This window comes from Rhipicephalus microplus, chromosome 2 (assembly GCF_043290135.1).
Source record: "Rhipicephalus microplus isolate Deutch F79 chromosome 2, USDA_Rmic, whole genome shotgun sequence".
Classification (NCBI taxonomy): Eukaryota; Metazoa; Arthropoda; class Arachnida; order Ixodida; family Ixodidae; genus Rhipicephalus; species Rhipicephalus microplus.
The window spans coordinates 227,275,500-227,303,304 of record NC_134701.1 but is presented as its reverse complement, the minus strand read 5'-3'; the positions used below and the strand labels follow the sequence as shown (position 1 = coordinate 227,303,304).

The window sequence follows — 27,805 nt, the reverse complement described above, 5'->3', positions numbered from 1 at the left end:
GGGGGAGGGGGAAGGAGGGAGCAGAAGAGGCAGAGTGTTGTTTTCAGCAAGCTGTCACCTAAGTCAATGTGCACCGGTGTCTTCACATTTGATACCCATCGGAATGCGGCCACCGTGGCAGGGAATCGAACCCGCGTCCTTATGCTCGGCCGTGTAATACGTCAGCGCCCATGCATAGCCCTCCCTGCTTTCAAAACGCCCGCGTGCGGGCGCAAGAGAGGGCAAGAGAGAGCAGCAAACATCAAGCAAGATAACTGCGCTCACGTGCCTTCTCATAAGCTGTGCGGCTGTGCACCCTTGTGGGGGGGTGGGCGAGGGTATTGGAGGCCAGAGAAAAGAGAGTGAACGAAGTCAGCCGTGTGCAGCAATCTGGGCGCGCTGTCGGAACTGTTGATTCCGCGTCTCGCCTTTGTGTGTATCCACCCCCAACCCCACGCTTGGCGGGAAGTCGCCGACAGCCCGGAGCACGCCATCAAAACCTGTCAAACTACTGCTGCTGCTGAAAACGCGCGCCAAATCGCTGGCCGCTGTTTTGCTGTAGAGGCGTGGTGCCGACGGGGCGTGAAACGAAAGCGCGATGAGTTTTCTCAGGCACTTCGATCCGTCGAAGATTCCTCGAACGAGGGTGAGTTTTATGGACACTGCCGGATTTGATGCGACCTCGCTGCATGTGCGTTTCCCGGTGCAGATCTCGATGTAGTTGACTGAGCTTCATTCAAACAGTATCTGCGAGCTGACTGATCTCAAGATAGTTGCTGTTAGAAGGTGTGCTTTCTGCTTAATAGCACGCGCCTATGGAACGCGCCTTAAGTATATCGCCAAGTTTCGTGTTGGTTTCAAAACTGTCAGTTTATCTTGTACTTCGGTTGCAACCGTGGGGAAAAAAGCAACAGGTGATTCATTGAACCCTTGTTGACTGGTGCAACAGCTTTACGTAATCGCAGAGTAGCAGTAAGGCAGTGGCTCCCTGCGAGAAGCAAACACCATGACTTACAACGCGTTAGACGGCTCGCGTTACGCCAAAGAAATGTGCGATAACTTCGTTGTTACACCGAACGACCTTCTCACAGCGTTTGTTTGTCTGCGATTCCCAACTTGCGAGGAGTCCTTTAAGAGGCGATTTAACATTTTTCATTAGTATCACCATGGCAAACGCTTTGCTATACAGATATAAGCACTGTCGGTTTATATTTGGGTGAAATCTCATGAGCAGCACATTAAGCCCTCCCCCGTCCTCTCCAGAGCATTGGAGATTTCAGTAAAAGTTAATATTAACAAGAATTGCAGTTAGAAAAAGGCAAGTGGTGACTGTTTAGGCTAGTTCATTTATTTCATGACAATTTCCTACATTCGAAAAGTTTCTCTCCCACTTTTTCACACAGGTGGAGCTCCATCTTCATTTAGATGGATCCATACGACTGGAGACAATATGGGAACTTGCACAGTGAGTATCGTGAAGCGACAGAATGTTATTGTAGCATTCTAAGCACATATAGTTATCTGCAAAACGATGCAGCACCATTTTTGTCACTCTTTTGTATCATGTGGCATAGTGATTTGAAGGAACACAAAAGTGAAACAATGAATTTGGTTAGGATGATAAATTCACTATGATAGTATTAATGTCATTAACTCCATAACAAGGCACATAGAATGTCATTTCTAGTGAATGTTATCAAGTGTTAAATACCCCTGAATGCCATCTTTGTTGCTGTTAGACGTGCAAAGCAAATGACATTGACAGTTGATGGCAATCGCCCATTTGATGCATTTCGCAGACTCGTGCAATGGGGCTATTTTGTGACTGTTCTGTCTTAGAATGGAAGGATGAGAGCTGGCAAACAGCCAATATGATAGCTGATGGAAATCAGAAATGCTTTCAGCGCATGAAGAAATACAGAAATATTTTAGTTGAATATCATATTGGCAGGCATTGTTTTTCAAAGCTTGAGATTGAAGAGGTGGATGACCTCATTTTAATTGTGTTAATGTCTTGAGTGGATACTCGGTGGCATTGCAATTCGATGAGTCATTCGGTGGTGATCAGCACAAGATCGCAGCAAGACAGGCACAAAACAGACTAATTCGATTCTTCGAGCTCAAGTGCTTATGGTTCGGTCCAATCCACATCGTCCAAGTACCGTTTTGTATCTATTTTGTCGACTGAATGGGACCTCCACCTGTTCTGTGACTATTCTCATGTCTTTATCATCAGACGAGCCTCAGGTGATCCCGTGTGCCTCTCTCCCGTTCTTTTCCATTGATCCTCCGATCTGTGACAGAACTTTAATAAAGTAGCACCCTAGGTACAACACGTGCAGTCTGGATGACCAGCTCAACAAGCTATTACGTTATTGATAAGTTACAGTGAAAATCAATCAAAGCTAATGTTCTATCAATTACTACTGTTACTTTTTTATATCTTTGCGGTACGTAGAACCTATATGCCACTGAAAACTGAATGCCTCAGTGAAAGGGATTGGATATCGCTCGGGGACATAGCTCTTGATTTCAATGTGGCGGACAGTAGCTTCAAAACAATAAGGAACTGTTCTGAGACCGTTGAGTGGTGGGATATCAGTGTGCAGATTGCTTATCTACTCCCTCAGTCACCACTTGAAGTGCTGTTGCTTGCAGCACTATTAGTGGTTACTTATCTGATAGTACTTCTTTCCGATTGTTAGATTCGCACTTTCTTCCATAACACAGCACACCATTGATGGGCTTTTGTTACGTTTTTATTGCATATTGATTGAAATATCTTTTTGTGCTGCCATGGATGAGCATTTCATGTACTTATAGTTCAGGGCAATATTTCATGCAGATTAATTTAATTTCTCACTTTTTTCATGTCTTATCACTCGCTGGCTTGACATTGCACTGTGATCTTTATATCGTACAGTTGGTACAGTCAGTGATAAAAATCATCAAAAAAGAACTGGATCAATGTGTTGCGCAGATCTCAATGGAATCTTTCAGTACACTATGAACAACATAGAACGCTTCAAAATGTCTGATGCTCACGTTATGGTGTACAAGTCACTTGCCAAAGTAAATAACACGCCATTTCATTTTCCATTTTTGTCTGGTGTGTCATGCCAAGTGGAGGCTGATCCTTGTGAAAGAGCTTTACCAAGCGCAACCCACGTCCTAACCAATAACATATGGTAAAAAAAAAGCTTCAAAGATGTCATGCATGCTGTTGACAGCTCGACAATACAAATGGGGCAGCTGAGCATGTTGTGTAACTGCTGCTGCCTCCGCCACTTTTATGCGGCTTTTGATTGTTATGCTTGGCTGATAATTTGTTTTGCAGTTAAGCCATAGAAGTACTAGATTGGCTTTAGAGGCCAAGATGGTTGATCGTATTATTCTGACAACATAAAGTCCACAAAATCATATATAGGTATTGATGTAATCGTGGCTAGTAGGATTCTCAGTGAGCCTTGAGGATTGTGCATGCCTGCTCATCGTATACAGGTGCTGGGCTTTCATACCATCTGAAGCTGCACAGGTCTATACTCCCGGAATTTTCATTGAGATCTATCCTTGTCTCACAGCTGTGTATGAACCATTTTTTATTATTGCAATAATGTTAAGGAGCTCACTTAGCAGAAATTTCGGCGTCAGCATCGGCATCATTGGTTGTGAGCGAGAAATCATTGTGACCATTATCTAAAAATTAAGAATGATGCAATTAAAATAAATAATAAAGAACTTCACTTCGAGGGTGAATCAAACCTAGGCTGTCTGCAAGGAAAGCGACTGTTCTACCATAGAGCCACACAGTTGCTTAAAACAGGTTTGGAAAAAAATTGAAACACCGTACAAATTTCATGTAATGAAAGGAGTCTCCTTGATGCATGTCATATTGCAGGAGCACGGCAGAGCGTAGAATCGCACCAGGCATATAAACATGTGAATCGCACAATTAGTGGGTGCTTTGAAGGCCCACCCATTACAAAGAGTTCAAACCTTTAATCATCACCATCAGCAAAAGTATAAACAAAGCTAGCGGCTTCGTAGGTTTGCGTTTTGCCTTATTGAATCGTAGTGGGCACTTCGCTGATTTGCACAAGGAAGCGTTATGACATAATCGGTATTGTATAACTGTACTTGCAATAAGGATTCTTTAGGTAGTTTCAAACAGCCAATGTTTTGCGATCAGACGTATATTTTCTTGCAGCATGGTTTATGCATCCACTGAGAAGAACTGAAACTAGGAAGCAGTGCGCATGGCACCTGATCATGGTATTGAATTTTACTTTTGAAAGCAAAACTCAAGCATCCTCCAAGCTTTTTTAAAAATATTTGCCAGGCTGCTTTGCAGTGTGTCTTAATGTACATATTTCTCCAGAATTTTAAAATTAAAGGGCATCATACCTGTTGCACATACGGTTCATATTGGAATGCACATATTATGAATTGCCATTTTGTCAAGATTTAACATACTACTGACAAACTTGTTTCTTTCAAGCAAAAAGAAGATTGACCTCGGCTGTTCTTCGATAGCTGCCCTGAGATGGCGGCTCCAGAAAGTGGAGTCATCGTCACTGAAGGACTTTCTTGACCGCTTCTCAATATTTATGCCAACAGTCGTGTGAGTACCAAACCAAGGCAGTAAATGTTCCAGAGCATTAATGTTGTTACCATCAGTAATGTAAATTGAGTGATGAGAATACGCACAGCATTAGGTGCTTCCTTCACATGCTTTTGCCATACGTTGCCCCACAGTCTTATGCACTACGTTTCAGGTAGTGGCATCATTGCTGAGCAATCCAAATTGCATCTGAGTATCTTCTGCTCAGAGAACTTAGATGCTTTGGGGAAAGTATATTATGCCAAGCAATAAATGAGTTCTGTGCTTGATTGATGTTCTGGCCACTTGACTTACGTGAATTAATCTGAATGGCGTAGGCTCACCTTAGTGTTACTTATATTTATAGAACCAAAGCTCATTCAATATAACTGTAGGCATTTATTCTATTAATAAATTTCTCACACGTGAAGATCCTGCTTGTTGGTAAGATAAATTCTACAGTCTTTCAGTAGATAAATGCTACTAGCCTGTTCGGGCTTGTTAAGGATCGTTGCTTTATTGAGATAGAAAGTATTATTCAAGATGATTTACATTCTGTTAGACTGGTGAGAATGAGCAGTTTGAGAAATTGGCTTCCGAGTGCAACTAACAGTTGTTAATTGCATCAGAAATTCATACTTATACAGTCAATACAAGATGTATCGAAATTAAAGGAGATTGTGAAGTAGTTTGATATATCGATACTGATTTGAAATACTAAATGTGCAAATTTAAGGCCTATATTGATGCACAACAGCTCTCGAAACAGTTTTGGAAATCATAAGCGCTAAGATGATATTCGCTCAGATTATGATAAACAAGGTGACAAATTATTTTGCGAGTTACCACCCATTGCTTCGCATGAAAATAGTATGTCAACTTCTCTTAGTTTTTTTACACTGACAAGTTAACCGAGGCATCCTCAATGTCACTGAAAGTTTTCAAATGAGCAATTCCAGCACCGTGCATTGTGCGTCAACAGTGATGAATGATGCCAGTGAGAGCTCTGAACTACGGTAAAAGGTTGTTCAGCACTGGCTTTGGCAATTTCATCACTGCTAAGGTGCGCTTGCGTGGTATGGGCAACATTAGCCATGATCTCTTTACGTTGCCATTTACATCGCCAGTTGCGTCGTCATTTGTACTGATAAAGTCGTTTGCTGTACTCCTGTCTGAGAGGGTGCCCTGAAATGTCCAGTCGTAAAGTTCACTGAGGCACCGTGCACCATTGTCAGAATTCATAATGCATCCAAAATCGTCGCCTGGCACGAAAGTCTGCAAGGAAACAGTTCATCATGGAGCTTTGCTTGACCTCTTTCTAAGCACCCATCGCCATTTTTATCTCTACGAGCAGATGATTGTTTACTGACACCTGAATGCCAATTTACCAGTGATAAAGCGAGAAGTACAAAAGTAGTCACAAACCACAAGAGACAACGCTGTTCCCAAACAACATAAGAACAACACCCCATCATCGATATTTTGGCAATGGTCATGGTACTTGTGGCTGTACAGAATGCAGCCACTACTTTGCTGGGATATGCATTTCCTGATATGCATTTAATTACCGAAAACGCCAAAAATAGGTCACAGTGTTGCAGACCTCGAAGGCCATTCTTTTGGGGCCTGCATCACATTATGCATACACACTCTAGGAAGGCAACGTTAGCATTGTGATGAGCCCGCCAAATTGCTATGCATTCATCTCACTGTAGTGCTTTCTGCTATCAGCGCCCGTGAAAAATTGCTACAACCTACAGATCATATATCAAACAAGCCAGTGCACTCACAAGCACTGCTGGACTAACCAGGTCACGGTTAGTCCAGCAACGCAACAATGAAACGGAATAACAAGGCCTTTTCATCACCAGGGTACGAAGAGAGATTGGAATTTGTTAGAAAGTGGCCAAAAAGTGATCAATAAGTGTTAGGAAAAATGCACTTTTGGGCTTGGGTGTGGCACAGTATCTGAATATGTAGAATGTTTTGCTGTGTGGGAGTTTGACATACTCGTGCACCCCCATAATACTGCGATGAAAATTCAAGGGATTTCCTAACTGTTTCATATAGCTAGTAATTTGATATATCTGGGATCGACTGTATTTAGCTGCCGACTAAGGGAGCCTATATTGTTATGTTTATTCTCCACTCCTTTTTTATAGCCTGTTTCACACACTTCACTTGACAACTTGTTAATGCAAAATGGCACGGAATACGTGCTGAATGGGGTGAGAAAATGCTCTCAATCAAAAGACAATGCATCTATAAAGAACGTTTTTGTGGGGAGTTCAACATCATGTAATTTATCGCCTGCTCTCATTTGCTGCTTTCAATGCGTCCACTATTTTCGCACTCTTTGTTACATCTGGGATAATGTTACCGCCATCTGAGCGGCCGTAACCGACACCAACAACTGGGCAAATAAAGTTTACCTCTAATTACCAGAGGCAAAAAACTTCTATATGCACTGCTTTCGTATTGCCTGTAAGGAATGGGGATGATCTGATTGTTGGAATGCCTTGGGCATCCTGTTAGCTCACCGCATGCTGAAACATTTTTGTCTGAGGCCAGCCTTGAACTTGTTGCCTTGAAGTCCGCACTATTAAGTTTGATTATGTGTAACTTTTGCATTAATCTCGAGGTTCTTAATATTTTCTTTCCCAGGTTTTATTTTCAATACTTCTTTGAAGGCTTTTTGGCAATAGCCAAGAGTCTCATTAAGTTTAAGATTGATCTTTGTAGAGGCCAGTGTAGCCATTTCTAAGGTTTAAAATGACATAAAAACAAAACAAAAAAGAAAACAGTGTTAACCTATTGCTAAAGATGAAAACAACTCAGCATGCCCTTCTTTGCTTACAATTGTACAACTTTCCAAATGCCACCAGTGGCATACTGATGATTGACTATGTCTTGGGGGAATCAAGAATAAGAATTTTTGTTTCACCTGTTGCTTTTTTTTTTTTTTTTCAGTGGGGACTTGGAAGCAATTGAGCGCATCGCTTACGAGCTATGTGAAGATCAGGCACGAGAAGGTGTCGCATACTTTGAGGCACGCTACTCACCGCACCTGCTGGCCTCAAAGGACACGGGTGTGACAGCGGCACTGGTCATCAAAGCGGTTAGCCGGGGCCTTGAAAGGGGAGAGCAAGACTTCGGTGTCAAGGCTCGGTCTATACTGGTCTCTGTCTGGGGAAATGACGGTAATATTGGCTGTTTTTGGGGCTTAATCAGTGGATTTTGTGGTCTGTTTGCCTATTTTGACATCACGTTATAATTCAAGTTTTTCTTTTTTGTGTGTGTGAGGAAGTCAGCATGCTCTCCTGATAAAGATTTTCAAAAATTTTAGGGGAAATATAGTGCATTAAATAAAAGGGGGCAACCCATCGCCCTCGAGAGCTGTTTTGTTTATCAAGGCTACATTCTTGATTGCAGAAATTTTCTAAATTAACAAAGAAGTGGAGGTGTACTTGTACAGTCCCAAATTCACCAAAGTGACTGACAACCTGTGTCAATTTTGCACGTTAAAGAACCCCAGGTGGTCTAAATTTCTGGAGCCCTCCACTACGGCGTCTCTCATAATCATATAGTGGTTTTGAGGCGTTAAACCCCACATATCAATCAATCAACCTGTGTCAACTTTTTTCGTTAACCACGTGAAGAGAAATTAGGAGGCCCAAGTGTCTGCACAGTGATGGCAGATAATGTGAATTGCCAATGAATTTTCTGTGTTATGCTCACAGAGTATAGGTGCGATTCAAGATCACTGCTCAAGGAGGGCCAAGCTGTCGGCTAGCATAGGCACAGATGGAAAGTGAGAACGTATGACCTGGGCTGGTTTCACCAGAACACTTGAGTTCAGCCGCACTGAAATGTATATCAGGCCAGAATTCCGTATTCACTCGTATTTACTCGAATCTAGGCCGACCCCGATTGTAAGCCGACCCCCCCAAAAGTTGGAAGCCCGAGAAAAAAAAAAAAAACTTTGTTTTAATGTAAGCCAAAAGAAGCAGCGAAGAGAGCGTTCACAAAGAGAAAACGTGTTGAATATGAAGATGACACAAAGCAGTTGGTTCATGATGCAAATAACTCAAGAAACATACAGCCTCAAGTCCTGTTGCATCTGTTTCTCTGTCGTTTTTTGCGCGCTGCTTCTTATTTGCATCATGAAGGTGCCATGCTTGCTGATGCTGCACTCGTTCTGAGTCATCGCTGACTTCTTTGTCGCTCTTTTCAAATAGTGTGCAATCCTCTGTGCCAGCAAGCATGCTGGATATGCCGCACTTCTTAAAAAAGTGCACAATCACTGTTCCCAGCTTGTCGTCCTATGATGCAGACCCTCCAGTGATGCATTTTTTTCGTTTACCTTAAAGTCTCGTAGCCGCTTAAACGTTGACGACGACTCCCCGGCTAAGACAACTTTCCTATTATAAGCGGCATTATAATGACATTGCCTGTTTGGCGCCGTTGAGCTATACAAGATACAGACCACTCGAAGCGCGACTCAAAATGACCAACAACTCGCTTCAACACTCGCCACAAGGATCAAAATGGTGGCCTCACGTGTGTGCTTAAGCTAAGTGTTGGCTCGGCTACTAATGGCTATAACACCGTCTAGGTGGCGCTAGTTGCGCACCACTTTTTCTGATAAAAAATGGCGTGTGTTTCGAAATTTACTAAAACAAGCCGACTCTGGAATTTATGCAAAGAAAAAAAAAAAACTATCGGCCTACATTCGAACAAAATTGTGCGAAGTATTAAATGCTCACCTCCTCATTTGTTGCCATGGCATGAAAAGTAATATTTCAGCTTCATTACTGTGCATCAACGATATATTACGAAATGCTTTGCACCCTACTATAAAAACAGCGTAAACTGGAATCGATGTATGAAACATACAAGAACCTTACGAGCGTGCCTGTCTGATTTGCTGCAGTAATATGCCTTTTGAGAGTAGCCTTACTGCTGCACAGGCCCTTGCATGGTTATTGCGATATTGGTTTTGAGTTTGTTGTGCTGCCATCATTACTTGTACGATCAGGAATTCAGAGTGAATGAAATACAAGTGTTCGAATCCTACTCAATGACACTTGGGTTACCGTCTAGTAATCAGTCATGGTCAGGCTATAGAAGTGCACAGTTCTATTCGCTTGTATGTTGCAGGTTTGATCAGCACATCTAGAAATGAATCTCGTAAAGAATGCACTGCCGACGCGTGCTTTTTGCGCTGTCAAAGCATTGAAGATTGAATCACTAACCTACTTTGAACATCAATATAATGTAATGAATGTGAAAATATTTCCAGATATGTCATGAGGAAATCACTGACACACACGTATACTTATGCGTAGAGAGACAGACAGGCACCGTCTTTTCGTCCTTTTGTGCATACCTGTGTACATGCTCCCCTGATTGCACACGGTAAATCTCATAGTATTGAAGAGATGACAAGCACAAGCACTTCCCTTCCATTTCACGCAGTCTTCTTATTTGTGTTCTTACATGTGTTATGTGGTATGGGCATCAGGCTTACACACAAGCATATGTGCATGAGCACGTAACACGTAACACCATGTTGTCAAAGCGTGTGCCAGGTTTGTGAAGGAAGATGCTGCTTAAGCGATTTCATCTTAGTACTGTTTTATCAGTCATATTGCAATATCCCGCTGGAGCTCCTCGATGATAGTATTCCTTTATTATGTTCATTATTGTTGAAAGCTGGAGGGCGAACTCTGCCTGATTGGTCATGCGAACATTTCTTTAATATTTTCAGAATGGACCATTGACTGTTTGAGACTTTGTGAGGAGCACAGCGGCATTGGGGTTGTCGGAATTGATGTGGCAAAGGATGAAGTGCAGACGCCTGGCTATACAAGTGTTGAGGCACAAGTCTTTCAGGCATGTCACTAGAGTTTTTTTTTTCCTCTATGGGGCAGCGATTGAGCAGTACACACTGTTTTTCTTTTTTCATCTTGTACACATAACCAGGGTTTTCCTCACGAAGTTTTCAGGCATGGATATTTTAAGAAGACAGGGGATTGGGGTATGAGATATTAAGTGTAGGAGTGTTGAGTCTTTTAATGTCCTTTTTATTAAATGCATCCACATTTCATTTCTGATAATGTCTTTCCGGCATCCATGAAGAACCAAGCAAGCAGAAAAAAAGGCTGCTGTTTGTGTTCTAGAGCTAGCACTGGAGTTGGCAATCTTTGAATCTCAAGGCCAGCTGTTGAGATTCCTTTTTATGTAACAAGGTGGTGGGTGGCATGGCTTGCCAGTGTTGATGTGCGCAGTTGATATTGATTGGTTTCTCAGGCATGCATTTCAAATGGGTGAAAGAGAGTGTAGGCTGGCACTTCAACTGCCACTCACTGAGGGGAGAACAATGTACATATATTGTCTCATTGATAAGCATTGGCTGCTGACCCGAAGGTTGTGGGTTTGATCCCAGCAGTGGTGGTCGCATTTCGATGGAGGCGAAATGGAAGAGGGCCATGCACTGTGCGATGTCAGTGCACATTAAAGAACACCAGATGGTCAAAATTTCTGGAGCCCTTCAATATAGTGTGTCTGATAATACCTTCTGGTCAGAGCTTTGGAAGGTATTCTGCGGTTGGGTGCAAAACTCTGGCCAGGTTCCCTAGTGGCTTCATGGCTTTCGAACCAAGTGAGCGTATAGTTCTCGTGGTAAAAGTAGACATACTGAAGCTTTCGGTGCTCTTCCATTCATTGACGCTAGCGTAACGGTTGTAGTCATCAAACCAGTCATCGATGTCCTCGTAAGGGTCGCCGTGAAAGGGCTTTGGGGTTCTCGGAACGTTGAAAAACCATGGGGGAGGCAGCGTCGATGTCTCTTGAGTATATGTTCCTGTACTGGCTATACGTCGGTCGAGTTGTGGAAAGGGGCCGAATTCAGATGTTAGGCCTAGTTGCCGCTAGCTACGCCATTAGGTCAGCTGGTTCTTCCAATGTGTCACTATTGCCGGGATCTTCCTGCTGATTGCAGTGGAAACAACACTGCCCCGCACCTCCACCAGCAAATGTCGCATGATTCTTCATAGCACAATTTCTGTCCACAGTAGCACTGGATGTCGAGCCGAACTATGTTGTTGTTGTTGTTTCCATGTGCAAATGGCACGTACCCAAAGGAGGGGATTGGCTGATTATAAGGTGAATTCGCCCTATACTTTCAGCATTGCGTCATTCCTACAAAACTTTTCTAATGTAATTTTGATTTGAAATGCCGATATCAAGTTTGCAGAAAAAAAAAATCAAGAAAAAATAGTGAGACCGTAATTTAGCAAAAAAATCGTTTAGTCGCAGTGATGTATTCCTGAACGGCGAATAAAACATCCCTGTGGCTGAAAGCCAGTGTAGAGGCTCCAAATGAAAGATCAGGTTGTGATAATTGCAAGCCCAGTCTTTGACAAGGTGGTGCTAGTATGCTTTGCCTGAATAAATGGAAACGGCGACTATGTAACAAAAAACGACTGATCGTTTCCTCTTGATTACAGTAAATGCACATAGGGGAATCCAATATACCTGATCTATGCAAGTGAAAATTGAGGGAGGTAACGCGTCAACGAAATTTCATGATGACAACTTCCATCATCCTTGAATTAGACAGTTCACTGCGCCAGGGAAAAAAAATATGGTTGTACTCCGGAGAAGCGGTTAGTGCAGGGTCTGATAAATTTTGCCTGATTTTCAGTGTGCGAAATCGCACCACTGTATTGTGTACTGTACGAGGGAAAATAGGAGTGATGGGGGTCGAAAGTGATGCCTTTGCATGAGAATCAGCTATTTCGTTTAACAACAAACATTTGTGCCCTGGTGCCCAGATTGAATGAATACTTCGGAGATGACAGGGAACCAATGATTTAAAAAGTTTCAGTATGGGTGAGCGACCAGATGCGGACAGAGAGGAGCACACTGATAATGAATCAGTTATGACTGCTACTACTGGAATGGAAATATTTACCTTTTGCAAAGCTAACATTATTGCCATAAATTCAGCCAGAAAGACAGGAAGAAAATCTGGTAAGCAAAGTGAAAATGACCAATCAAGTACGGGGCAATATACAACGGTGCTTCGTATAGTCGTAAAAAGGTCTGCACAGTAAAAATGTTAAAGCGACATAATAAGGTTGGTATTTGTGCTTCAAGGTATAACACTGCATTTGCCGTATACTTTGGAAGTCCTAAGCAGAGCCGTAAAACCTCTCTTTCCAATAGAACGAGCAGCCGAAGTTTGTAGGCTGGCGCACCAGAAAAAAAAAACGCAGCCACACTCTAACACAGGTCGGACATACATTTTACAGTCGCCGACCGATTTTTCGGACCTGGCGGGGACCGAAAAAAAGTACGAAAAATCGAACAGTCCGAAAAATTCGTTTTCGCCAAAAATCTGAAGTTTATTGCACCAGGCAGGTTTAAAAAAGTCCTTGATGCTGCCTTGCCTCAAACTACGCTTGGAGGCAATTTGGTTAGCCCGTATTTGCGCCAAGGTGACATCGTCGCTGTAAACGCTCGACAAAATTGCCACCGTGTTGGCGATCTCCGACGGCTGCGGGAGGTCGTCGTTGTCATTCGACGACAACCACGACCGCCATCCGGCGTCGACCGTCATCCAGCGACATCTAGCTGCGAACGTCCACTCTCTATTAGCTTGATTATGGCAGCTTTCTTCTCCATCGTCAGGGTCGTATACTTCCCAGGCTTCTTCACACCACCCGGCTCCCGCGATGGCACAGATAGCGGAGCCATGGCACCGAGAACACAAAATTCGATGCCGCAGATAGCCGCTGCGAAGCACACAACGTCTCGACGCTACGCGACACAACACGTGCAGAATGGCGACTGAAAAAAGCTGCAACGACAATAAAAGAATCCTCCTTTCGCCTCCTCCCCGTGCGATGTGATGACGATAGTGCTGACCGAAAACGAAAAAACGGCATCCATCACCGCGTCTTTTAAAAAGCAAACACGGCCTCCGAAACTTAAAATATGGCGTGCGCATTCCAATCTCGGAGGCAGGAAAGGCATCTGAAGACCAAGCTTAGCCAAGCCGACAGAAAATCCAACATGGCGGCGTTCACAATGGCTTGGGGCGTGGCACAAAACGAGCGATTTAGTCCGAAAAATCGAGCTTTCAGGGGCAAATTCGCCCGAAAAATCGGTCGAAACAATGCATTAGCTTTATGGGATCCCTGACGGTGCATTTATGAAGTCCGGAATATCCAACAAGTCCGAATTTTTGGAGTCCGGAAAATCGGTCGGCGACTGTATATATAATCAAAAGTGCCTTCCTTCTCATACCTGATCTACAATTGCTCAACCTCCGCAATACGCCCATCACGTGTACTGCTTTTGTCGCGATGTATTCAATGTGAGGGTGCCAATTTAGATGTTCATTATAGGAACTAGTCACCAGAAACATGACCTTTATGTGTTTGTTTGTTTTCCTATGATATATGGCACATACCCACTTTGGGGAATTGGCCAAGATCGAAAATTTTAGACTTTTCAATCTTATATGTATCAAGAATGGTAGGCTATTTAAAAAAGAAATGAAGTGGCAATACCATGAGCTTATCGTCTACTCTCCTTCTTTCTCACAATGGCACATGCACGCATTGGCATAGCCCAATCCTGTTTCATGCCCGTGGCATTATAATGGTTTTGAGACGTTAAACACCAACAATTATTATTGTGTTGAGAAGCGTAATATAATTTCAATGACTCGTGAATGGCCGGAGTGTATGATCGGCCTAGGTGGAAATGGAGAAACCATGAATTTTACTGACACAATTGTACGTGCTTTTCACAATCTAACAATGATTTGCATTTTTTAATCATTTGAAAGGCACAAATAGTACATAATGTGTCCTGGTGGACAAGCCTTGGTACTGCTCAAAGGAATTGTTAAGGTCGATGTACATAGACTATTGTTATTTAGAAACGTCAGTGTTCGTTCTTAAAATACCAGGTGTATTGTTAGGCACCCCTACTTCATTCTATGCCCATTATAAGGTAACAGGAGTTCACACTGAGAAGCGGTGCAGCCACCACGGCAGCTTGGGAGCTGAAAACTTGCGTTAAGTCGTGATGCATGCATGTGGCCCGCAAACATCCACAGTGCACTGCAGCATACGTACGAGAACTACAAGAACACTGGCTCTGTAAACACTATATTCATCAACAATGCTGGCCTACAGATCTCAAGTGCACTCACCGACCATCATTTGAAGCCTGTGTTAGTATTCTATGATTTATACACTTTGACTCATAAATTTTTACTCTAATAATGAAAACATGTACTGTACCATGAAACTTAGTTGTCGGTCCCTTGTGAGGTGCGATTGGCAGGATTGGCATGACTATCAAGATTATCAATCTAGTTTAATGCTTCCTTTTAGAGTTACTAGTGAGATAAAAGTGAGGTGGTCTTTCTTCTTTAGATTTGCCACTTACCTTGTAGATGTATTTTCTTGAGTTTTATTTTTTCTGCCTTGATTCCAGAGAGCAAAGCAGGTGGGTGTACCAAGGACAGCCCATGCTGGTGAGAGCGGCACCTACATGACGGTGCGCGACGCCATCCTCAAGCTCGCCTGCGACCGTGTGGGTCATGGATACCGCATTTTTCAAGATCCAACTGGTGAGACGTACCAGTTGGCTCGCAAGCAGAACATTCATTTCGAAGTCTGTCCCTACTCCAGTGTTCTCTCTGGAGGCTGCCCACTGAGCACCCAGAGGCACTCAATAGTTCGGTGAGTCTCACCATCAACATCTCCATTGTGCTGCGTTGTTGCATCTCTGTGTTCTGTGCCATGGTTTTGTGGTAATGCTTTCACTTTTTATTATGCCTCCACAATACAGTATACTCTCAGTGACACAGGCACGCCTCATCGGAATTTCATGATACTTATTTTTTGGTAGTCCTTGCAAAGACCCATTACTTAGTGTGCTGAAGTACGGCTGTTGGAAACTGGTTACCGTAATTACTCGAATCTAACGCGCACCTTTTTTCCGGTTAAGCGAGTTCATAAATCGCATGCGCGTTAGGATCGAGTACGAAAAAAACTGAATACGGTCATTCTATTGCCATCGGCATTCCAAAATGGCCGCCCCCTGCGTGCGTCGGCATGGCGCGTCGGCCATTTCTGCCTATGTGTTTCTCATGTGCGGCACTTCGTACGTGTGCTGAGGAGTTCATCATCTTGGTGCGCATTAGCATCGACGGCATGGATGGGCCGACTCCAAAAACTCGACGGGTGCACCACGATGCCGCTTTTAAAAGAAAAGTCATCGCGTGTGCTGAAACGGACGTAAATCGAGCTGCATTGCGGTCGTTCAGAGTTCCCGAAACGTGCGTGCAGGACTGGCGGAAACAAAAGCAGAATATTGTCGACAGCAAAGATTCACGCAAAGGCTTCAGCGGACCACAGGAGGCTCGGTTTCCGCAAATTGAAGAGCTGTTCGGCGAGTATGTGATTGAGCAGTGAGTGGCACAGCGGCCCGTGACGACAGAACTGCTCCAAGTGCAGGCTATGCAGTTAGCCTTAGAAAAAGGGCTAATGCGGAGCCAGTTTAAAGCGAGCAGGTGCTCGCTAACTTGAGGAAAGGCTTTTCCCTCTGAAGGCGAACGGACATATGCCAAAAGTTGCCGGAGGGGTACGAAGAAAAGCTTCAGTTTTAAGATGTTCGTCCTAAACTTGCGGCACAACAATGGCTCTCTGCTTGGGCAAATCGGGAATGCCGATCAGACGCCTCATTACTTTGACATGCGTGGCACCACAACCGTCGAGAAGAAGGGGGTGAAGCAAGTTCGCGTGCTGACATCGGGCCATGGTAAAACTAGAGTGACGACAATGATCCGTTGCACGTCAGATAGGCACGAGCTTCTCCCGTACCTCATATTTAAACGGAAGACGCTCCCGAAAGGAGTCTTTTTCCCGAGTGGTGTGATTGTGTGGTTGATTGATTGATATGTGGGGTTTAACGTCCCGAAACCACGATATGATTATGAGAGACGCCGTAGTGGAGGGCTCCGGAAATTTTGACCACCTGGGGTTCTTTAACGTGCACCCAAATCTGAGCACACGGGCCTACGACATTTCTGCCTCCATCGGAAATGCAGCCACCGCAGCCGGGATTTGAACCCGCGACCTGCGGGTCAGTAGCCGAGTACCTTAGCCACTAGACCACCGCGGCGGGGCATGTGATCGTGTTTCCCGACGAGAAAAATGGGTGCGCGTTGCAATCGATGTCTTACTTTTTTTTTTTCGTTGTGGAAACCGGGTGCGCGTTATAATCGAGGGCGCAGTAGAATCGAGTAAATACGGTATCACCCCGCTGTGTTTGATACAGCCTGATGTGTTGCCACTTTGGTTTCGTGGCTTTACACAGGTGTTGGGCAGGAATGTGTGTCGAAATTGGCAAGGGGCTGCAAGATTTTGCAAGACACAGCACAAAGCGTTTAAATATGAGTACTGGTGTGATTACTGATTGTGCAGTAGGCATATAGTAGCATACTAATACGGCACAGTCGTTTCCCATGTTTTTCATTGTTATGAATTTCAACTGACAGGAATATTGTGAGGAACTGGTTTATTCAGCCAGGCTCGATGTAAGTCACGCTGGTGATGATATTTGCAGATGAAGAAGATGTACAGGTGATGATGATATCAAACAGAATAAAGAGTCATTCGCTTGTCGCGCTCACACTAATTCTCCCGCGCGGTGAAAGCAGCCGCCTGGTCGCTTGACAGTATTATGAAATGCGTCGCGCATAAGGCTTTAAACGAGATACGTGCACTATCTCTGTTTCTCGGCAACGATGATCAGGATTAGCGCTAAGAGGAGAAACGCGGTAATTGACAGATGTTTGTTCGACCACCGTGTACGGCCCAGTGAAGCGACTGATGAATTTGTCGCATAGGCCGGGGACGCGTAGTGGAGTCCATAGAAGAACTTCGTCACCAGGGGAAAAACTCAACTCGGCGAGATGAGTTGTAGCGAGATTTTCGGATGTCTTTAGAGAGGCCGGTGTTAACACGGGCCTCGTGACGGCAGTGAGCGAGACGAGATAGAAATTCTTCAGAGAAAGTAGCCGTCGAGGGTGCAGGGGCCGAAAGGAAAGAGACATCCAGAGCGAAACTCTGCGAGCGGCCATGGACGAGAAAAAATGGAGAAAAGCCGGTAGTGCGTTGAGCAGCCGTATTATAGGCAAATGTCACGAAGGGTAGAATTGCATCCCAGTTCGTGTGGTTGGGGTGAATGTACATGGCGATCATGTCCGATAGGGTCCGATGAAACCGTTCAGTCAATCCGCTGGTCTGCGGGTGGTAGCTATAAGTAGTCTTATGAACAGTGTTCGAGGCACGCAAAACTTGCTCGTCAATGGAAGAGAGGAAGACTTTGCCACAATCACTCTGGAGAATGCGTGGAGCTCCATGACGCAAAAAGATGTGGCGAAGAAAGAAATCGGCGATCTCAGTGGCAGTCCCAGATGGTATAGAAGCTGTTTCTGCGTAGCGAGTAAGGTGGTCGACGTCCGTGACAGTCCAGCGATTCCCATTGGATGATATAGGAAGAGGGCCATACAAGTCTATTCCAACGACTTCAAAAGGCGAGGCGCGACAAGGAAGAGGTTGCATTAAGCCAGCCGGAGCAGTTGTCGGTCGTTTTTGCCGTTGACAATAGACACAGAAGGCGACGTACTTAGCGACGGCTGAAGAGAGGCCAGGCCAAAAACAACGACTTCGTATTTTGTCGTAAGTCTTGTGATAGCCTAGATGAGCGGCAGTTGGATCATCATGAAAGGCTTCCAGAACTTCACGTTACAGAGAACGTGGGATGACGGGTACCCGCTTGTTGCCATCGATGTGGTAAATATAGTGACATAAAGCATCACCGACAAGCTTAAATTGTTTAAGTTGTCGACGGAGTCTGGCGTTTGGAGGAGTAGTAGAGCCAGTCAAGCGGTCAACAATAGTGCGGCAGTATGGGCCGACACGTTGTTGTGAAACAAGGACAGATAGGGTGGCAGGTTATGAATTTAGCGCTGCGATTGAAGAGCTGCTGTCGTTTTGGAGTATCGATGGTGAGTGGCTTCCACTGGGCAAAGGACAGCGCGATAGAGCATCAGCACCTTGATGCTTCTTCCCAGATCTGTAGGCGACATAGAAATCATACTCCTGCAAGCGAAGCGCCCAGCGACCGAGGCGACCCGATAAGTTTTTCAGCGATAAAAGCCAGCATAGGGCCAGCATAGGTCGGTCACGACGGTAAAATGACAGCCGAAAAGATATGGTCAGAATCTTTGCACTGCCCAAACAACAGCAACACACTCCTGCTCGGTGATAGTGTAGTTCTTTTTTAGAGCGGTAAGAGCACGACTTGCATAAGCAACGACGCGTTCGCGTGAATCTTTGTCACGCTGCAAGAGTACCGCATCAAGACCATGACTACTTGCGTCGGTGTGAAGGATGGTGGGTGCGGTGGAATCGAAGTGGCACAGTACCGGATCCGACGTGAGGGCTTGCTTCAATGCCGTGAAAGCGGTTTCGCAGTCTTCGGACCAAATGAAGGGGACGTTCCTTGCGAGGAGTTGATGGAGCGGAGACGCAAGTTCCGCGAAGCCACATATGAAGCGCCGGAAGTAAGAAGATAACCCAAGAAAGCTGCGCAGGTCCTTTTGACATACGGGACGAGGAAAATCGAGGACAGCGGCAAGCTTCTCGGGGTCGGGCCGAATTCCTCCTTTGCTGACAAGGTGGCCGAGAACCTTGATTGTCTTGCTAGCAAAGGTACATTTCTTGGTGTTAAGCTGTAGACCGGCTTTTGCAAGGCATGTGAGGACTTTGTCAAGACGTAGATGCTGCGAGAACGTGGATGAAAACACTACTATGTCATCGAGATAGCACAGACATGTTTTCCATTTCAAACCACGGAATATGCCGTCTATCATGCATTCGAAGGTGGTGGGCGCATTACAGAGTCTAAAAGGCATCACATTGAACTCGTACAACCCATCTGGCGTTGAAAAGGCAGTCTTCTCTTTATCAGACCCCGACATTGGTATCTGCCAGTAGCCTGACCTAAGGTCGAGGCTAGAAAAATACTCTGTGCCCTGTAATGAATCCAGTGCATCGTCGATCCAAGGGAGGGGATAAACATCTTTGCGCGTTATTTTGTTTAGCGCATAGTAATCGACGCAGAAACGCACTGTCCCATCTTTCTTTTGAACGAGAACAACTGGGGATGACCAGGGACTCAAGGAAGGACGTATGATGTTGCGTTGTAGCATGTCTGAGACGTTTTCCTCGACCTTGCGTTCTGCCTGAGACACGCGATATGCATGCTGATGTACAATACGAGAGCCGTCAGTCTGGATGCTGTGGGTAGCGGTGGTCGTCATGCTGAGGGCGGGCGAGTTCACGTCAAGTAGAGAACAGTGTCTGTTTAAGGGGGGACGCGGCACTTCGGGACCGAAAATCAGCCAAAAAATCGAGTTTTCGCGGACCTTCTTTTCGCATTCCCGACATCATTGCGCACCTATTTACAAAATTTCATAGCCGAATACCATCAACTTTTATCGTTATTCAACTTTGAAAAACCGAAAACGGGCGTCCTGCCCTTTGAATTGAGGGCGAATAGCGCAGGTTTCGGCTCTACGATACGCGGGAACTACGCGCTCGATCGGCGCCATTTTGGTCTTGTTTGAAAGAACACGTTTTCCGCTGTTTTTTTAATTCAGTAAGCAACATTGAGCGTTTCCTCGGCTCGAAAAACGGGGCCTCAAAGACGAAGAGCCGCGCTCACTGCCATTGGCTAAATGGCGCACGTGACTGAAATGGCGCTTTCCGGTTGGCTGGAAGCTCGCGGCTTGCGCCTGCATACGCGACCCGACGCCATTTTGAAAGGGTTACCGCTGTGACGCCTCGAAATCGGCAGAGCACTCTGAAGCTTCTGATCGTATCGTCATGCCTGGAAACGCAAAAAAGTATCGAACCGTGCACGCATTTGGTCGCAGGAAACGCAAAGGTCGTGGGAGAAAGTCTACGAAGTCATCAGAGCCCTTGGTTGACTCCGACGAACGATGTGTCGACGCTCCGCGGCCGTTCAGCGATGGTGCGACCGAGCGCGTTGCCTCCGACGACGATGACGGTGAAGCGAACTCCGGACGACTACGAATCGACGCCAAGGTGGTGACAAACGCCGAAGTTGAAGAAAATCATGCCCGGGAGAAAGCGACGCTCGACCGGCTTTGATCGGCGCCAGCAACTGCACGGAAAATTGACTTTTTCACCGCGAGTTGTAGCGAGGCAACCGCACAGGACTCGGACCACGCTGCTCCTTATCTGCTTATGCATCTAGATATCCTAAACGCGATAATGGGTGCCTTGTGTTGCAAAGCCTGCCACGGACCGGCTACGATCGTCAGAGGGGATCGGGACTACGGACTTGCCGTGAAAGTGCTAGTGCAGTGTGAAAGGTGCGGCGAGATCGCGAATGAATGGACTTCGCCCCGCGCGAACGGCACGAAAACGTGCAATCCGTTTGAAGTAAATCTTCTCGCTTCGAGGGCGATGGTGGCTACCGGCAACGGCCAAACGAAAATGAACGATATTTTCGCAACAATTCTCACACCGCGGTATGCACCACAAGACGTTTCAGCGGCATTTGAAGAACACGCTGGCACCCGCTGCAACGCGAGCGGCTGAGTCCGCTATGAGCAAATGTGCAGAAAAGGTTAGAACAATTTATGATGACTTGTGCTTCGGCCACCGGGGCAATATTGCCGTTAGCTACGACGGAACGTGGAAGACGCGAGGCCATTCTTCCCACATCGGCGTGGGCACAGTTATCGAATTATTTAGTGGCTATGTGTTGGACTACGTCGTTCTTTCCAACTTTTGCCTAGGCTGCGAGGTGGGCCCAAAGCCTAGTAGTGAGGGCTATCAAGAATGGAAGGCTAACCACAAATGCCAAAAAAATACGAACAGCAAAGCGGGGCAAATGGAAGTGGAGGCGGCTCTAATTCTATTTCAGAGGTCGCTTGAACGCCATGGCCTGCGCTACACAACTATGCTGTCTGATGGAGACTCTAGGACATTTTGCGCCATACAAGACGCCAAGGTGTATGGTTACATTGACGTGCAGAAGGAAGACTGTATTAATCATGTACAGAAACGGATGGGCACCGCATTGAGAAACCTGGTGCAGAAACAAAAGTGCGATGGGAAAAGAGGCCTTGGTGGGAAAGGCAGGCTCACAGGTGAGCTGATCACCAGGCTGAGCACATATTATGGCCGGGCTCTGAAATCGCATGAAGGTGACGTGGGCGAGATGCAAAAGGCTGTGATGGCCACATACTGCCACGTCACCTCCACTGATGAATGCTCGGACCACAGTCTGTGCCCAGCTGGTGAAACTTCATGGTGTCGGCACAATGCCGCAAAAGCAAAGGGTGAGCCCGACCCCAGGCATGCCTACAATCTACCGAAAGACGTGGCCGAGGCATTACTACCGGTTTATACCCGGCTTTCGGAAAGAGCCCTGCTTCAGAGGTGCGAACGCGGCAAAACGCAGAACTCCAACGAGAGCCTACATTCGGTAATCTGGAGTTTGGCCTCCAAGGAGCACCATGCGTCCCTGTTCGCTGTTGAAGCAGCTGTTGCAGAAGCAGTGCTGCGCTTCAACACGGGCAATTTGAATTCTGCAACGGCAATCTTAGGTGAAATGGACATGAATGCGACAAGTACTGGTGCCAGGAGAGCGAGAGAAAAAGACCACCGTCGCAGCATTGTCTCCAACAAGAAAAGAACAGCCTCATTGGAACTCCGGAAGCTAGTGACGAGGAGGCATGAGCACAGAATGCATTCAGACTATGCTTCTGGTGCGTTTTGAGGTTGTCTTGTTGCATCTTCTGCAATAAAAATGTGTGCCCACGTTTTTTCTCGATTTCTCAAAACGACAATTTTCATGTGCTTCCCATTATGCCCGAGCAATATCTCTTGTTCTATCTGGGTTATCATTACGATTTCTTTTTTGTTTCGAAGATAAATGCAGGGGATGTGTCGTAAAGTAGGTTTTATTGTAATAAATTTTGGAGAAAATTCTCTAAATGGATCTTTTGTTTCAAGTGTAGATGGGGAAATTTTTCATGTCATACTCAACATCCCACAACTTTGCTTCGAAATAGCCCAGAACAATGATTTATACTTTATTGCACACTGTGAACATACCGAATTGGTTCTATAGGTTGCACATCAATATCCAAGTTACAGTTAATTAGCTAATTAGGCCTTAATTGAAAAAGTCGCAGTTCTATATATCTTTAAAACTAATTGTCACAGCAAAAAAGAATTAGATTTTTGAAATCAGCAGTAAAATCTACATAGGCTCTCCAAATTTGACTGAGGTACTCGCAAAAATAAGAGTTTTTGGAAGGTGTAGCATCCCCCCTTAACAGGGCGAGCGAATCTTCAGTTTGATCAGGTGTTAAGTCAGTGCTTATTGTTGCAAACACTGGTGTGGCAGAGGCATTGAATGGCAGTGATTGTGACTTCGGAACATCGATGTGGTTGTTGTTCGGAAGAGTAACAATCGCAACAGGCTTACTGTCGACAGCGCAAGATACTGTTGAGCCACAGGGGAGCAGTACACACTCGGGCATTGGATTTATGGCGGTTAGGTACATAGACCCATCGAAGAAGCCAATAAGTCCTGGTGTGATCACAATGCCCCTACATAGGGTATGCCCGTAAGGGAGTACGTCACCATCCACAATGTCGGTGCAATTAACACTTAAAATTTCTTTGATGTATGGCCGAAGTACATAATCTGACGTGGTGACAAGGCGGATGCGTCCATCGTGTTCAAGCGGAGAAGAGTCAGTGGCATTTAGATGCAGGAGGCGCTGATGACAAGATATGAAAGCGGACGCAGAAGACAAGAAATCCCACCCAAGAATGAGAGCGTGGGTGCACTGATGAAATACCGCAAAGACAATGTGATGACGAATGCCTTCTATGCAGACACGAACGGTACACTGTGCAAGTGGACGAATGAGAGCGTTGGTCGCCGCACGTAGAGGTGGGCCGCCATAAGGTGTGGTGACTTTTCCAAGGCGGGAACAAAATTCAGCACGAATAATCGAAACGGCAGCGCCAGTGTCTACAAGAGCCTCAACGCGTACACCTTCTACAAACACTACTATCAAATTCGATGGCCGCTCTGGAGGAATTGTTAGTTGTCCGGTGGATGCAGTTTCCCCTCCTAAAACTGCATTGGGGAGTTTTCCGCTTGGGCGTTCGTGGAATGGGAGGCGGGCCGCAGAGGCGACACTGAACGGCGACCTGGCGAAGGCGACCTGCGGCGAGACGTACGGGAATTGCCAGGCATGTCAGTATGGTAGGTAGGAGACGGTGAACGGTAATAGGATGACCGGGAGGGTGGTCGTAGGTAGTTCATGGTCGGACAGAAGCTTCGATGTTCTTCGGAAATGTAGCCGCGTTGCTCGTCTTGTTGGCGCCTTCGACAAAACCGAGCGATATGTCCTCGATAGCCGCAGTAGTAACAGATTGGTCGAGGTGGGCGCTGAGGTGCATAGTAAGGTTGTGCACGCACTGGCGCTGATAACGAAGCGACAGGCGTATGGTCTGCTGTTGTAGGCACAGAAACGGTGGGTGCAGCAGAGAGCGCGGTCAACTTCGGCGTACGTGCGCGTCTGGCCCACGCAGGGACCGTTGGAACACGTCGCACGCGATGCGGAGGCGATCTCTTGTTTAATCAGGTCTCGCAAGCTATCTTTTTCAAAAGGGAAAGCAACTTCCACAGCACAGGAAGAACAGCGCCCGTGAAGCTCTTCACGAACAATGTCGCGAATAAGCGCACGCAAGTCGAGGGGTGCAGGCAAACGAATGTCGGTGGCATCGTAGCAAAGGCGAAGAGACTGAAGCTCGTCGAGTCGCTGACAGATGGTTATCACGTCCTGGGTGGTGGCAGGATTTTGCGTGGCGAGTGCGTTAAAGGCGACGGTGTTAGTACCTTTAATAATGTGGCGTATTTGGTCGTTCCGAGACATGCCAATGTTAACTCGCTTGCGCAGTGCAAGGACATCCTCAATATAAGAGGTGTAAGATTCACCCGGCAGCTGCGTGCGTTCAGCGAGCTTCTCCTTTGCTGCCTCAGTGCGAACTGTAGGGGCACCAAATATCTGACGAATTTGTGCTTGAAAGTGTCCCAGTCGGGAATATCCGGGTGGTGGTTCCAGAACCAAGTTTTCGCAACATCGGACAAGTAAAATGGGACGCTGCGCAACTTGTGTGGATTGTCCCACCTGTTCAAATCGCTGACGAGGTCGTAGTTCTTGATCCAGCCTTCGACATCATCGCCTCGGAGACTGGAAAACACAGGTGGATCACGCAGGTGAATGTTGTTGGGCGGAGCGGGTGGCGGTGGCTGCAGTAGGACGGCGACGTTGGATGGGCCAGGGTCGTCTTGGGCCGCCATGGCAGGAGGTTGCATGCGAAGACCCAAGCAAAGCTCCAGCGAAAACAGGCCAGAGGACTTGAGGGAACGAAAAGCGCCGTTCATCACTTGTGAGGAACCGGTTTATTCAGCCAGGCTCGAGCTAAGTCACGCTGGTGATGACATTTACAGATGAAGAAAATGTACAGGTGATGATGATATCAAACAGAATAAAGAGTCATTCGCTTGTCGCGCTCACAATATTTTTTGACTCTGTGAGATTTGTACGGTCTATATTCTATGGTAACTGTTGATGGCTGGCAGATCTTAAAGGACTCCTGACAGCAAAAGTTTTGTTTGCAAGTTAATTATAGTAACTTGTAGCTTTGCATCTGGTAATGCCAAAATTATATCGTAACTTCTCTAACGCATCTTATGATTAATGCTAGCGGCGTTAAATCAGAACGATTTTTCGCTATTTCGTAACACCTGTCTAATCTTGTAAGTGAATAGCACCCCATATTGCATCAGTCGCAGGTGGCTTGATCAAATCGCGGCTGTGGCGGCTGCATTTTTGATGGAGGTGGAAATGCTGTAGGACTGTGTACTCAGATTTGGGTGCATGCTAAAGAACCCCAGGTGGGTGAAATTTTCAGTCCTCCACTACGGCGTCTCTCATAATGATATGGTGGTTTCGGGACTTTAAACCCCATATATCAATCAACAGTGGAGCAGCGCTTGAGACTAAGTGCGTTCAAGCTTTGGTGACTCTGGAACACGCTGTTTTCAGAGAGGGGAACCTGCGTGCACTGAAGAATAAAACGATGTGGGTGATTTGAGCGTGTCCCCCTCAGAAATATATTCCTGGCGTAAGCAGCCAGAACCATCTTGAGAGCAGCCCAACAACAGAGCGAGAGGGGTGACGAACAATAGTCTCTGCCAAGTGCCAGTCGGGGCATTGTGCATGCCCCGCACATGTTGACCTCTGCAACGTCAAAACCACAGAAAATGTCGATTGCACCTGAATATTCGGAAGAACATGCACCCTTAATTTAAAACCAAATTAAAATATTTTCTTGTTCACGCTCGCCACTAATAATCAATCAGAGGCGGCCCTGCATGCTGTACTATCAAACAGAGCAAGCATATCGAGTTTCCAAATTCGGGGTCCGGGGTCCTTTAAGAAAAACATCAATGAAGAATGATGCCAACACAGCAACACGAGAAGCACGGGAATTGTAGGAAGTAATATTCAGTGTAACCAAGCGTATAAAATCAGGCTTTTTTCTTACTTTTCAGTGGTTTATCTGAAATTTCCCATTACAAAAATTACTTACTCGAGATGTTTGTGGTACTTGATTGTTCTGCATTAGTTGTGAATATTGTCTTAGAATATTTCAGTTTGGTGTTACAGTTAACAATGGTAAACCGAGTTGGTACCACTATCGCCTCTAGGATAAGCAGGATAGAGGACTCGCCTTGAAGTTGCGCGAGTAAAGCAAGTATTGGCAGCACCACAGACACTTTTCATGACTCGTAAATTAGCAGAACTGGTTCACAACAGGGTGTATCTTTTCTCAATCCTCTTGCCCTGTTCCGCTTTGTTATGATGTTCCAAGAAATTTGTGACATTTCCGGAGCCCTCCACCACGGCATCTCTCATAATCATATAGTGGTTTTGGGAAGTTAAAACCCACATATCAATCTAATAAATCCCAAAAATTGGATAATTACTTTCAGACTGATTATTAATCAAACTGTGCAGGAGCTGATGAAGGAGGTAATACATCTTCCATCTCTGTTTTGTTGCCCACAGATGGATCATGAGCTCTGTGCTTTTTCATTGTTTTTAAGACTCAGAGTTTTGTTCTGTGGGTAATTAGCATTACTTAGCAGCTTGCTCCAACTTACACTTTGTTTCTGTTTTACAATGGATATTTTATGTCAATATGTGGCATTGTAGTTGCAAGCACGAATGTGCAGTATCTTGCTAAAGTCAATTTCTTTGTCCAGAGCTTGTCACTTACGATTCGCCAATACTTCTGGTCTTCTCCGTGTTTACGGTTCTCCTGACAATAGTTCAGCAAGGTATTAATTATCGAGAGGGGGTGCTCCCTTCACTTTTTGTTAAGGACTCAGCAATTCATATCCTTTCTAGAGGTTTATTGTTGCCATCACTTTGTGCCTAAATTTGCCTACTCTTGTTTTCAGCTTTGCTGAGGATAATGTTAACTTCTCCATCAACAAGGATGACAGCACAATCACGGGAAGCACACTGGATGACGAGTATGCGTTTCTTAAACAACTCGGTCTGACTGAAGCCCACTTGATAAGAGCGGTGAGTTTGTCATTCCTTTCCTTCCCTTTGATGGGAATGAAAATTTTGTACTTGATAAAAACTTATATATTGATTGCTCTTATTTCTTAATCTATCCAGAATATAAATGCTGCACGATCGTGTTTCCTGCCTCATACGGAAAAGGAAGATCTCCTTCAGCATCTCTTCAGGGAATACGGAATTTCATCTAAGACAGTTGCTTGAATGCAATAAAGTTTCTGTTTAACTCGTTTGCCATTCAATATTAAATGTCATCACGATGTGAAAGAGTAGTTAAGTACAGTAGCCGTAGCTTGAGAAATATTGGAAATGCGATACTGTTGCATATGATCAACATTTTCAGAAGGATGACGGAGAACACATAGCTGCTGCACTTCTAGTTGCCACAAACAGTAACAGAAAATAGTCTGCGA

At 45.5% G+C, this 27,805-nt stretch overlaps 1 protein-coding gene across 1 annotated transcript; it reads left to right on the top strand.

Moving 5' to 3' along the window:
- Positions 1 to 273: 273 nt before the first annotated feature.
- On the top strand, positions 274 to 27,624 carry LOC119170338 (adenosine deaminase). The gene is made up of 8 exons (XM_037421477.2): positions 274 to 625; positions 1,383 to 1,444; positions 4,478 to 4,600; positions 7,550 to 7,779; positions 10,350 to 10,474; positions 15,098 to 15,345; positions 27,266 to 27,392; positions 27,492 to 27,624. Exons 1-8 carry the CDS (start codon positions 578 to 580, stop codon positions 27,594 to 27,596), a joined length of 1,068 nt encoding a protein of 355 aa, XP_037277374.2. The 5' UTR covers positions 274 to 577; the 3' UTR covers positions 27,597 to 27,624.
- The last annotated feature ends 181 nt before the right edge of the window (positions 27,625 to 27,805 follow it).